The following is a 14,232-nucleotide window of genomic DNA, read 5'->3' on the forward strand; positions in this document are numbered from 1 at the left end:
GTATTTTTCCAGATGGTGAATGTGCTGTGTGTGAACAAGGAATGGCTTCCCAGAACAGTGGGTTCTGACCACCAGTCTCCTCTTTAGAACTGCAGCGTCAACGTGAGGTGTGTGACCATCAGGTGCCCACTCCGAGGGCTGGACAGCAAGGCCTCTCTCGTTCTGCGCTCCAGATTGTGGAACAGTACATTTCTAGAGGTGCGGCTCTGCCTCCTGGGAGAATTTGCTACTGCCGGGGACATTTGTCACTTTCCTAACACACCTCTTGTCCCCCATAGGAATATTCCAAACTGAACTACTTGGACATTCTCGTGAGGGCTTCAATAGATGTGACTGCTGCTGCTCAGAACATCAAGCTCCCTCACGCGGGCACTCAGGTGAGATCTGGGACCTTAAGCTCAGAGATGGCCACTTCTCTACACCATGGCTACAACCTGTGATCATCTTCTTTGGTCCTCCTACTCCTCAGGTCCTGTTCCTCCTTAAAGGACAGTTTGAGGTTCTGCCATTTGAAGGTGTATTTTAGTAGAAGAGTTGAAAATAAAAAATGGACCCGAGCCAAGCCTAGTAATGCAGGTGTGTTAATAACCGAGGCAGGAGGATTACTGATTTAGTCTGTCTGGATTTCAGAGTGAATTCAGGGCTGGCCTGGGCAATTTAGTGGGTCCCTGTTCCAAAATGAAAAGTTTAAAAGGGTCAATAGGTAGCTCGTGCTTCCTACCACCACCCAAGGCCCTCGGTCCAATCCCAGGTGCTACACACACACCCAAAAATAGAAGCCTAGAGCAGAGCTGTGGTCAGGATGAGAACCGGGCAGCCACACAATGGAAGAATAGCTTACAGCCAGTAGATAGTGAAGGCAGCCCATCCCTGGGACTGCAGCCATCCTCAGAATGCCTGTGCTATGTGTGGCCAATGGAGGAGCCTAGAAAAGATATTTCTCTGTACATCTGGAATTGAGAAGCCAATCACAGTGGCTCACTTCTACAATCCTAGCACTTGGAAGGCCAAAGCAGAAGGGTTGTTGCAAGTTTGAGGGAGCCTAAGCTATTTAGTGAATCCCAGGTTAAAATAGACCACAGTGAGACCCTACCTCAAAACCCCTGTGAATGAAAGATTGAATGAATCGATCAATCATCAATCTATTAGTGTAGAATTGACTTTTGTAAAATAAGTCCCTGATGCTTCCTTTGGAACAAGCCTTGGCCATGGAACAGCCTTTCCAATGACAGACAGAACTGTCCTGTCTCCTTGAACACCTTCAGAAGGAAGATTGTCTCTCCCTAACTGTCCTGTGACCTGTCAGTGGGGCTGAGAACGGGTCTCAGGTCTCAGTTCTAGAAGGTTACCACCCGAGGGCCTGATGTCAAGTCTGGTTGCCTATTCACAAAGGAAAATCCTCGTCTTGGGCATGTTATCTTATCCAGACTCCTTGTGGAGATGGAGTCTCTGTATGACCCTGCTTTCTTTCTAGCCTTTTGTCTAGAACCCATCTCTTTTGAAAATGGAGACATTTTCTTATTGCTGGTCTTCTACTACCTCCTATTTTCTGTGATTTTTGGGCTACAATAGCTCAGGCCCCATGACGGCACTTCCTTGTATATCTGAAGGTGCAGTGTTTAAGCCTGAATATTAGACCTTACTTTGAGCCTCAGGATGCCCTCTTTCTCGATCCCCTGACTTGTTTTGGGTTACACTTTTGTCCTCATCTCAGGGCTCGCTTCCTTTCTAGTCTGAAGATCATTTTCCCTGTTAATAGACACAAACTAGATTGTGTAATTCAGTCTTTTTGAAACCTAAAGAAAGAAAACTAGAAATCTGTTTATCAATTGCCCAATTTCAAGAGTTTAAGTGTTTGCCACTCATAAGACACTTTTAAGTTTAGACAGTGTCATAACAAGTGAAATCAGAAACCACACAATTGAGCCAGGTAAGATGATTGTATTTTGACATCAGTTTAATTAAATCCACCACATGCAAACAAGCACCTGTTAAAGCACATGGGTGTCTTCCCTGTACTACGGTGCTAGAAGTGAAACTGAATAAAATTCAGTGTCGAGAATTTCAATGTAATCCAAGAAAGAAGGGGCCATGTATGTGTGTACACGTGTCTCCATTCTATTCCTAAGAATCATGTAGGGACTATCCAAGTTTCTTGGCTGCTGAAGACAGAAGAAATTGTAATAGATAGAAAGGAGTACCCCATTCTTCCTGGCAGTGAGATTTTCATTCCAAGGGTTTCAAATTCAGAGAACTTGAGATACGTGTGCGTTTAGAAGATGGGCTTATATGCGCACAGAGATGGATGGTAAATTTGATACTAAGTTTTATAAAAGTTGTGACAGCCCCTTTGCTAGATGACTTATACTGTTGTTCGGTCAGAGTGGGCTTTATAATGTAAATTGGGGCAGGTGTTTTGGCAGTTGGCAAGCTGATGTGGCCTCTGTACTGGTTATTGGTGATAAAATTGGATATACCAGTAGAGTGTGTGAGCCCTTTCTGCCCTTGGCACATGGTGAATGAGGTCACCTATGGAAAGCCACCCCCATGGAAATTCATAAGGTTTAATGAGTCCAAAGGGAAAAGTTATTTACTAGGAATTATAAAGCCTTATAGACGTTTCTTTTGAGTTGTTACAAATCCCTAAGACATTTTAGGATTGGAGCTAAACATTTTTGATGGGTGTTTGCCATTAATCAAATGCTTAGAATGTCTCATTGCTACAGCTTGAGTCTGAGTTACACCTTGAGAAACCTACCTTGTCCACATATACTGGCATGGTAAAAAGTCATTTTAGGAAATTGTGCTGTTATGAGGGTCTTTAGTTTGATAGCCTAAGAAAAAAAAAAGTTTAATGGCTCCTCTTTGTTGCAAAGCTTGCCCCTTGTTTCACAGCGTCTTTGGAATCTGAGGTTTGTAGAATAATTGCACCCAAACTTACCCTTTCCTTTCCACGGCTGAAAATTGACTAAAAGTCTGATCCTTCTCAAAAGGATGTTGGCTGAAGGCTGGAGGTGGAGCTTGGAGGTAGAGTGTTTACTACACATGTGCAAAGCTTGACTCCAGTACAGCAAGATTTAAACACAACAACAGAACAAAACCAAGTAATTGTGGTGAAACACAGTTAGCTGCTGATAGCTGTTCAGACGCAAAAGGGAGTGGTGGGTACGTCATTGTATAGTTTTCTCTGCTTTTCTTTAATACACACACACACACACACACACACACACACAGACTTACTTTAAGACTTACATTAGAAATACAACCCAGGCCTTTCCAGTTCTGGATAAGATTTTCAGGGAAAGCCCATTGAAGCAATATTCTGTGGTTGTGAGAAATGGCTGACAAAGGAAGCGACTTGTCTGTCCTCTCTCTTTTTCGTTCAGAACATGTATAGGAGCAGAACTGAGCCGAACTGAAGCCATCGGTACCTGATGTGAGCTGGCACTGGGTTTATAGTGGTGTCTCTTTTGTGCCCTGCAGGTTCGAGTGACGGTGTTTCCCTCAAAGACTGTAGCTCAGTATTCAGGGGTAGCTTGGTGGATCATCCTCCTGGCTGTTCTTGCTGGGATTCTGATGCTGGCTCTATTAGTGTTTTTACTGTGGAAGGTAAGTCGTGTCTGTCTCTTGAGTTTGGGATGTAAACTTCATGTCTTTATAGATGAGGATTCACACTGACACATTTGTAGTTCCTTTTTTCATTACTTCTCTTTTTCCCAACATTTAATATATATGTGTGTATGTGTGTGTGTGTGTGTGTGTGTGTGTGTGTATATATGTATGTATGTATTTAATGTATGTAAGTACACTGCTATCTTCAGACACACCCGAAGAGGGCATCAGATCCCTTCATAGATGGTTGTGCACCACCATGTGGTTGCTGGGAATTGAACTCAGGACCTCTGGAAAAGCAGTCAGTGCTCTTAACCACTGAGACATCTCTCTAGCCCCCTTTTCCAACATTTTATCATAAAATTATTGTAAATCTGCGAGACTTTTTATAAGGAATACCCATATATCTTAACAATTTATATTTAAAGATTACTCATGTGTAAAAAGTTTCTAAAAATAAGTTTAATATCTCATATATAATTCAGCTTGTTTGGTAAATGACAATTTGAATTTTGCTACTTTATTTAGTGTTCTCTGTACCTGCAATCAAACCCTAAATCTAAGCCAACTTGACAGATAACAGTTAGATCTGAATATAAATTCCTGCTAATTTCCCCTTCTGTAAAGAAGCCTTCACGTCAGCCACTGGGGATCATCGCCCTTACATCTAACTTAGGACTAGGGAAACATGGCAGAAAGAATACTCCATCTCACGGTTTCTCAGCCTGTAACAAGCATGGCAAACACTCGGGCTCAGTGTGATGGTCCTCATTAGACTCTAATCTTCTGACCGCACAAGGTGTGATCTTCTCGCCCTGCTTCCTACCCGTAAAGACTCATATGCCATCAAAAGACTATGTAGGAGATAGTTATGAGTGTTTGTCAATAGATTACAACCTCTATAGGTCTCATGTGAGTCTCAGGGAGTCATGGAGGTCCACTGTCCTTATGGGTGATTCCAGATTACAGAAATCTCTGGAAACTGGCATCTTGACGACTGACTTGGTAGAACCTGATATGATGTGAGGAGATAATATTTACAGTCTCACTCTTTGGTTTCATGAGTTGCACCGCAGAAACACTTGCCTTCTTATTAATGTCATTGTGTGTGGAGTGCTTCCCAATGTGTTTATTCTAGAAGGCTTGTTGGTGGGAAGTAAGAATGCGCTAGGGTCAAACCACACTTTTCCTTCCATTGTGTCCTGGAGTATGACAGACGAAGGATACTCTTGACTTTCCAGGTTTGAGTGAGTCTCCCCCCCACTCCCCACCCCCCACCATTCTTACAAACAACTTCCTTTTGCCAGGCTGAGATACTCTTGAGACGTGGTATCTGTCCATACCAGTAGCCTTCCTGATACACAGTTTGTTTTTTTTGTTTTTTTTGTTTTTATGTTTTACTCCACTATATCTCAAGCAGTAGGTGTATCTGGCAAATACAGCCAATGAATATTAGGGATCTTGGTATCATTATTTGATGTTAAAAATTAATTTGGAGTTTTGATACTTGAAGATGTTCTTATATTCTCTGGAAGAGGCCACAAGGCCAGTCTTTTCCCAGAGCAGATTTTATTGGCAGCTTGAATCCTTATGTAGTCATGACAGTAGATGCAGAGTTACAATTCCCGAGCAGTGTATAATTTTGGGCAAATAATTTTCATCCCCCTAGATCTCAGCTGTTTAATAATTGGGTCAGACTAAATGATTTCATTGGGTTCTTTGTGTTCTAATTTCCAGACCCTGAAGTAGATTCTAAAATGATCAGATACCTTCCTCAACCTCCATGTGGAAATCAGTCTTATTACTTCCTATTCTTCTTTATTAAAAAAAAAAAATCATATTTAAACCAAGGAATTTAAGGATCAGAAAGGATTCTGGGGTTCCAGGATGTAGCTTGTCAGTAAAGCAGCTTTATAGAGTGTGCTAGGCTCTGCCTTCATTCCCCAGCATTGTGGAGGGAAGGACAGGAAAGGGTGATAGGTGGGCTATAAGAATGTTCAGCAGTCTGTAACTGAGCTTGTCCATCTACAGCAGTGTCAGAGGCTCCTGGAAAGCTCACTTTACCTAGAGGAATCCTGGCTTTATCTGTTTCATAAATACTGCCTTTTGCACAGGAGTCCTTATAGAAGTAAAAGACAAAAGTCCTCAGGGATCTTAGGACTATTTATTTTGCTGGGCACTGGTCCCTTTAATCCCTGCACTTGGGAAACAGGCAATTGGATTTCTGAGTTCAAGGCTAGCTGGTCTACAAGAGTGAGTTCTAGGATAGCCAGGGCTATTCAGAGAAACCATGTCAAACACAAAACAAAAGACTGTTCGTTTTGGTTAACTTTTCTTCCTGCCCTATTTACTAGTTCCTGTGACTGCAACTTGGCTGTATTTACTGTGTATTACCCTGATAGCCACAGCCACAAGTACACATGAGACAGGCTAAGTCAGTGCATCCCAGTGCAATGATCTGTAATATGGAAATGTCCTGGAGTGGCATCATCCCATGACTACCAGGAGTCACCTTTGGCTGGTACAGTGGAAAAGTTGCATTTTCAATTTAAATTTGTCTAAACTTGAATAACCATGTACAGTTGGTAGCTCCCACCTTGCAAGAGGCAGATGTAGTGTTTCCCCCCCCCCCTCCTTTATGAGTTGCTAGACAAGGAGGCACACTTTCTTCAGGAGATTTATTTGACTGTATTAGTTAGGGTTTAACTGCTGTGAACAGACACCATGACCAAGGCAACTCTCATAAAAACAACATTTCATTGGGGCTGGCTTACAGGTTCAGAGGTTCAGTCCAGTATCATCAAGGCGAGAACATGGCAGCATCCAGGCAGGCCTGGTGCAGGAGGAGCTGAGAGTTGTACATCTTGTTCTGCAGGCCTCTAAGAGAAGACTGACTTCCAAGCAGCTAGGACTAGGATATTAAAGCCCACACCCACAGTGACACACCTACTCTGACAAGGCCACACCTCCTAATAGTGCCACTCCCTGGGCCAAGTGTATTCAAACCACCACACCAAGTTTTATTTCAAATGGTAGCTCCCACAGCCTGTGAACCAGATAGAAGTAAATCGGGAACGGTTTCCGTTGTTGACTGAAGAAAATAAGAGCAGAAAGTAGAATTGCACTTTTGTGCTCCTTTAGAGTGACCTAAACTGAGGAGCCTGGGTTCCTCCCGTTGAAGGGTTGCACGGGTGGTTCAGAATCCAGGGAAACCAACAGCAATTACTCCTCCATTGGAATTTATTCTCTGATTCACACTACCAATTGGTCCAGAGGTCCCCAGCTGAGAGTATTGTCCCATAAAATTTACTGCAGAAGCAGATAAACACACCATACTCATGTTTTATTTTGACTTGTACTAAGTGTTACAGACTTTATTTTCCATCATTTGTCTCAGTAGACTGCAGAAGGGACTGTTTTTGACTTTTCTAAAGAGTCCATTTTGCAAGGAAAAAAAAAAAATCACTTGAAGTTCCAGTCAAATGTGCATGTGTTTTCCTTTTAGGATGACCCTAAGATTTCTGCTAGAAATATAAAAGTCAATTTGTTGGTGTGTGTCATCTTTATGTAGGGACACTGAGTGACAGACTCTGTTAAATGCTGGCACGGGGTGACGGCGCAGTGACTGCTCACTTAAGTTAAAGTCTGAGGTGTTCTGTTCTTTAGCTTTCAAACACGAAACTGTAAAATTGACTAAATACCTTGCTTCCTTGTAGTGTGGTTTCTTCAAGAGAAATAAGAAAGATCATTACGATGCCACCTATCACAAGGCTGAGATCCATACTCAGCCGTCTGATAAAGAGAGGCTTACTTCCGATGCATAGTATTGATCTACTTCCATAATTGGTAATTGATCAATGTTTTTCATCGCTAGCTTTGGGACCTGCTGTGGTTGTGGTGGCTAACTTAAGAGCGACAGCTTGCTGTGTCTGTCCCATTAACAGTTGTTTCCAAGTGGCTTGCCTTGCTTGGATTTATTTATTTTTGTTATTTCACTTGATAGCTCAGTTGTTGTTGTTGTTGTTGTTTGTTGTTGCACAAAGAATCTTCTGTTGCAGGTGAGTTATTTTGTGTTCTCGTTAAACAACACCACAGCAATGAAGGCAGCCACGCTGATTTGTCTGATTAGGTTTTAAGAGCTCCGTAGCTGCCCTTTGAATGTGTTCTTATATCGTGTCCCACTCGGAATTTCAAAACTGCATGAGAAATCGGCCCAGATTTCTTGTTCGTTTTGGAATTTCCTGGGGACAGGAGCTTTTGTCAACTGCCTGCTTAGCCCGTTGCATGTGGGAGAGTTTGTGTATCTCCTGGGAAGAGGCTCTCTTGTCCTTGTCTTCATGGTTGTCCTTGTTCTAGAGCGATGGCCAAGCTCGGGGTGCTTCTTACTGCCGCTTGGACGTGGTCCTGTGCTAGCTAAGCATGCGCCCTCCTTTTCCCTCCTTTCTCTCCTGGGCCAAAGCCATTACAACAGAGAATCCTTGTCAGCACGTGGGCTTCTTGAATACTTCAGGACATGGTCCTTTGCCCAAGTAACCACCAGCATGCAAAAAATTCTAGCACCCAAGTACTGAGGTGGTTTCTACTTCAAGATGTTGTAATGGAGTTTGACCAGGTTTCATGTTCATAGCCCCTTTCTTCCGACCTTGGCTCTCAGCTGATTTTAAGTTCATATTTCTCTCCTATGATTTATAAACCCATGGAAACAGGAACTATTGTTGATTCCCTTTTCTCTCCTATGGGCAAGAGGGATTTCAGTTATTGCTACGGTTCCTTTCCAAGGTATTGGCCCAGTGATCCCAACATGGCCATTTTGATTGTACATTTCAACTGCATTTTCTTCTGTTTTTAAATGGGGCAGACAGAAGTCATATTTTATAATAAGTATATTGATTTTTTCTGCACAGAATTACAAATGAGACCATAGAGAAATGGCCTAAACCAAACTCCAGGCCCATTTGGGATTGGGATTTTTGCCTTGCCTTGTGGCAATTTTATAACACAACATTCTTCAATATAATTATTCTATTCCTGTTGCCGTCACAAAATAAGGACATTAACTGATCATTCTACATAGATCCCTCTTCTGAACTGCATTTTTAAATTTGAAAAGACTCCTTTGAAAAGAAAAAAAAACATGTAAATTCTTGTTTATAACTTCTAATAATCTGGTTCAAAAATCTTAAGCATATTTTTAAATGCACTTTTGTTTAGGTTGAATTTTTTAAAGTGAATAAACTTTAATAATTTGGCTTCTTTACTTATCCCTCCCCTCCACAAGCCCCCTCCCCCTTTCTTTCCTTCCTGTTTTTAAAGGAAGAAGAGAAATTGGGGAATGCTCCAAAATTGAGTGTAGCGATGCTGCCCGTGAGTCCTGTGAGGTTCATGACTGACTGGTGTTCTTATGCAACAAATTACTTTGTAACTCATTAACAAAACAGCGTAATTGGAAGCAGCCCACCGAGTCTACCCAATGACTATTGATAGACTATTGATTGGGTGATAAGAAGCCCGGGGAGGAGAGAATCATGTTAGAGGAACATGGTGTACCAAATAGCGTTTGTAAAATTACCTGTGATCTGATTCACAGCTTATTAATGGGTGAGAAATAGTGATTTTTTTTCTTCTTTATACCCTTAGAGAAATGCTCTTAAGCTGGCCATGGTATGCACACGCCTATTATCCAGCACTAGGGAGCTTCAGACCAGATGATGTTGAGTTTGAGGCAAACCTTGGCTACAGAGCAAGCTCCAGTTCCCTACACACAAATACAAGATGTTTTATAATGAAATAGCTGAAGCTGTAAAATGTAAAGAAGGTGGACACTTGACTTTTCTGTGGGGCCCACATCCGTTCTCCCTGCTTACCCCACTGCCTACTTTTTCTTAAAAGGAATCGGTGCCTTTTCCAAGCACTCCAGAGGGAGACCTAGCTGCACCGAGTGCTTACAAGTTCTGGTGTATGCACCAGGTCTTCAGATTAACTAACTTCCATCTTGTTTTTCTGTCCCCCACCCCTTCCAGTGTGGATTCTTTAAGCGCTCTAGGTACGATGACAGCGTTCCCCGATACCATGCGGTGCGGATCCGGAAAGAAGAGCGAGAGATCAAAGATGAGAAACACATGGATAGCCTCGAAAAAAAACAGTGGATCACCAAGTGGAATGAAAATGAAAGTTACTCATAGAGGGAGGGCACAGGAAAGAACACCTCACACTACCCAAAGCCCCCCTTATTTTCTCCAGCTCAGAAATTCAGGTGGCTTCAAAGCCTGCTCAGCTCCCCCATCATATGATTTCAGACTGACGACACCCAGTACGGACCTACAGTTTCAACTGTGGATATTGTTACACCTAAGGCTCCTGTTTTGCACAGCCAAATGTAAGACTGGTAGAGTGGATTTTTCTTTAACTGCCTTAATTTAACTTTCCGGATTGCCTTTGTTTTTGACGTGGCTGACTTCCACACGCTGGGGCAGGGCCTGCCCATCTGCACTGCTGGGACGCTCTCCCCCCGAGGTCACCTGTGCTAACAGAGTGGCTATCCCAGCCTGCTCCCACAAGCGTTCTTCTCATAAGATTGGAGAAGCTGCAAGGTAATTGTCCCTTGGCTCAAGACTCTGCCAATGGATAGCTGTGCCTCTGGTGAAAATTCAGTCTTAAATTAAATGTGCAATAGAAGGTGATGTTACCCTTTGGCCTTCTCTCTCCATCTCCTAGAAGTGAGGACCCTTGCTGACGCCAAATGCGCACAGGTTCCCGTCTCCCTTGTCAGTAAAGCACAGGGTGGACAGACTTGAATGCTAGTTACGTTTGTTTGTATATGATATTTATTTTTCTTCAAGCCATCTTGTTGTTGACTAATAGGCCAAAGATGCTTCTGGGTGGTTTAAGCAATGAGAATGAGAACCTGGGAGGTCTTTTTGTTGTGGTTGTTCTGACCTTAATTATTTACTGCAAAAACAAAAGTTCTTTATAAACATGCAAGGGTCATTTTAATAACTTAAACTCACCTGTACATGATACCATAATTGCCTTTCCGGCAGGCCTTCCCCCAACCCAGAAAGTTTGACAAAGGGGGTTAGCTGTAGGACATTTCGTCCTTCCCCAGCAGTGGATGTACCGTTTTGAGCCCTGTGTGGAACTTCTGAACTTTGTGCTGTAACTTTCAGAACTCTTAGACATGGGTGTGCTCACTGAACTCTAGGGTCTGTGTGCTCAATGCTGCCAACGCTGTATTCAGGACCTGAAGTGAGTACTACCCGTGTGGATCCAGACCAATCCAGTGTGAGACTACTGAAGAACATCTGTTGCCAGAACGGCCACACCAAACAGATGGAGTGCCCCAGCACTTAGCTTCTTAAATAACATCGGAACCATTCAGCCAGCGAGTCCGTGTTTGCTTTTTGTTCAAATTGTTCACCGAATCTAAATTCCTCCAAAGGACTTGTGACTACTCTTAGCTCATTGCTAAAGTGCTTGCCTACCGTGCCTCGGCTCGCCTTGGTTGGTTGTAAAAATGGTAGGAGGGGGAAAACAATTATATTTTATATATGTTCAACAGAGATTGAATATATTATCAAATCTTTTTTTTTAAATTGTGCTTTAAAATAATTAATTTATATGGAGAGCAACAACAGCAAACAGGTGCTAATTTGTTTGGATATTAATTATATAAGCAGTTCTCTATCTTATTTTAAGACTGGGTCTCAAGTAACCCAGGCTGGCCTTGAACTCCTTAGGTAACTTGGGATAGTTTTGAACTTCCGGTCCCCCTGCCTCCCCACCCCAGGGCTGTGATTGCAGGTGTGCGCTTGGGACTGACCCCAGGCTTTGTCGGTGCTAGGGCAGCACTCTGCGACTGAACTAGGTCCCAGCCACTTCTCTGTCTTTTAAAAGAACAAAACATTGCTAAATGTGCCATTATTGCTTTGAGTTTTAATTTTTTTTCTTTCTTTCATAAAACATTACAGTCTTAAGATATTAAAGACTTTTATTCTGGTTCTACTTCTGTCTTTTCACTCAAAACTGGTTTTACAAATGATGCCTTGTTTACAGAAAGCTCTCTACCACAGGGCCTAGTCGTGTGTAAAGTCTCAGTTTCTCGCTGGGGTATCTTGCACACTGGCTTTAAAGGACACAGCTAAGAAGCTGATATCTTGACAGTGTTTGTAGACCTTTGTTTAAAAAATGAATGTCCTGGAAAGGGTTGGGAGGGAGTTCAACAACAAAGAAACAAGAATGTCATGTTTAAATTTAATAGTTGTCTAAAATGTCATCTCAAGTCAAGTCACTGGTCTGTTTGCATTTGATAGGTTTTTATACTAACTAGCATTATAAGATTATTTCATAATTAGAAAATACCTGTGGATATTTGTATAAAAGTGTGAAATAAATTTTTTACAAAAGTGCTCATCGCTTGTTAACACAGCATCGTGTATGTGAAAGCAAACTCTTAAGATTATAAATGACAACCTGAGTTGCCTTTCTTTGTATTCCATCAAGCCAAAGTAAAGCTTTCAATATTTGTTTAGTGTCCCATATAATTATAAATGTGATTGAAGGTTTGTAATTTTATTTATTTTAGTGTGTATGCTTTTATGTGTGCATGTGTGCCCCCAGAGTGCATGCTGAGGTCAGAGAACAGCTTTTGGGAGTTGTTTTCTCTCTCTCTGTCTGTCTCTCTCTTTCTCTCTCTCTCTCTCTCGATTTATTCTCGATTTATTTCATGCATGTGGGTACACAGTCGCTGTCTTCAGACACCCCAGGAGAGGGCATCAGACTCCATTACAGATGCTTGTGAGCCACCCTGTGGTTGCTGGGAATTGAACTCAGAATGTCTGGAAGAGCAGTCAGTGCTGCTGACCGCTGAGCCGTCTCTCCGGCCTCGAGTTGGTTCTCTCTGTCCAGCATGTTGCTATGCATCCATCAAGCTTGGATCCTCAGTCTTGGCAGCAGGTGCCTGCTGAGCCATCTCATTGGCCTTTGGAGTTATTTGAAGATGTTATTGTTGTTTTAAATCTTCTTTTGAATCTATTATTTACCTGTCTGGTTTTTTTTTTTTAACAAGTCATAGAAATATAGTCTTACAGATGATTTAGACCTGTAAACTGGGAGCTGTCTTTTTTCATTTTGATGCTCTGCTAAGGTGTTTCTGGGTCTTGTTTTTTGTTTTTTGTTTCAATGATCCTATGGCTTAAAAATGAAGATTCGTATAGCCAAGTTGCTTCTACGTGGACATTGTGAGACGAGTCCAGCTATGATGGAACATTTAGTTAATAGCCTAGTTTGACAGAATCCATCAGTCAGAAAATACTTCAGCAGGGCATTTCATTTAGATGTAAGCAGTTTTCTACAACTTCTCTAGCTGGATTATCACAATTAATCCAAGAAAATAAAATGCATAGATAGTATCCAGACACTGTAGCACACCCTGACATGAATACATTTCCAATCTGACATACATTGTTTGCCAGCTACATGGAGTGACTTTTTTATTACAATTGTTCTATACTGGCTCTTGCCTTTCTCGGTTCTTTGGAAACAAGCAGGTACTGCTGCTCCATGAAATATGTAATTGGTACCTTGAATGACTTAGGTCAGTGCCTTTTCATAGCTTTAATTCACATGTCCATTATGTGGCTATTCCATGCTTAACTCCCACAGCAACAGGCAACCATCACAGCCATTGAGTCTGACCTTAGCTGTGGTTTCCCTCGAACTGGGATACAGGTGACATGGACCAGAGGTCCTGCTGTCAGAAGTCACACAGGAACTCCCATGAACAGTGGTGGTATGGGAGGGTTTTCTGCCACAGAGGGATTCATAAAGGAAATGTTGCAAGCGGGGGATGCTTTATTGTTGCAAAATGCTTGCCACAAATGCCATGGGCCACACAGCCCTGATTTATGCTTTACCCTTGTGGCTAAGTATTACTATTCCAGGATGTGGGAAGAGTGTAGGTGGGAGGTGCTTTCAACTCTCTCCAGACCAGGAAAGCAGGACTGAGATCAGGCTTCTAAAGAAGTATCTCAGTGGGACAGTGGGAGGGGAGTGGGGAATTGAGGGAGAGTGAAATGCTGGAGGTGGTGAGGGCCTGGCTAATGTGTTCTCAGGACTGAGAGGACAAATGACCCGCGTAGTGTAAAGAATTATCCAAAGACAGTTCCTGAAGACCAAAGGGTCGGAGGTGGGGGTGGGGGCCACTGGGAGGAAGAAAGTCCTCAGAGAGTTGAGTCTAGACCTCAGATCTCAGAAAGTGACTTTCAAAAGCTAATAGGAGGGGGCTGGAGAGATGGCTCAGTGGTTACGAGCACCGACTGCTCTTCTAAAGGTCCTGAGTTCAATTCTCAGCAACCACATGGTGGCTCACAACTATCTGTAATGAGTCCTGAGTTCAATTCCCAACAACCACATGGTGGGTCACAACTATCTGTAAAGAGATCTGACGTCCTCGTTTGGTGCATCTGAAGACAGCTCCAGTGTACTTATGTATAATAATCTTAAAAAAAAAAAAAAAAAAGGACAGCTAATAGGAGGCTGTCCTTCCCTGCAGTCCTGATTAAGGTCAAGGACAAAAAGCCTGCTGATTTTTTTGTTTTGTTTTGTTGGACCTTAAAAACTGGT

At 42.4% G+C, this 14,232-nt stretch overlaps 1 protein-coding gene across 2 annotated transcripts in view; it reads left to right on the forward strand.

Moving 5' to 3' along the window:
* Positions 1-12,134, forward strand: part of Itga6 (integrin subunit alpha 6) — a 73,765-nt gene extending 61,631 nt beyond the window's left edge. Inside the window, exons 22-26 of one of the 2 annotated variants that reach the window (XM_029473910.1) lie at positions 88-198; positions 279-377; positions 3,484-3,609; positions 7,329-7,458; positions 9,633-12,134. In XM_029473910.1, the coding sequence (XP_029329770.1) occupies positions 88-198; positions 279-377; positions 3,484-3,609; positions 7,329-7,436 (444 nt within the window). In that variant the 3' untranslated portion in view covers positions 7,437-7,458; positions 9,633-12,134. The remainder of the gene's footprint in view (positions 1-87; positions 199-278; positions 378-3,483; positions 3,610-7,328; positions 7,459-9,632) is intronic. The other variant, XM_021151742.2, reaches the window with a different exon arrangement.
* Positions 12,135-14,232: the final 2,098 nt, after the last annotated feature.

The sequence above is a fragment of the Mus caroli genome, chromosome 2 (assembly GCF_900094665.2).
Source record: "Mus caroli chromosome 2, CAROLI_EIJ_v1.1, whole genome shotgun sequence".
In the NCBI taxonomy this organism is placed as follows: Eukaryota; Metazoa; Chordata; class Mammalia; order Rodentia; family Muridae; genus Mus; species Mus caroli.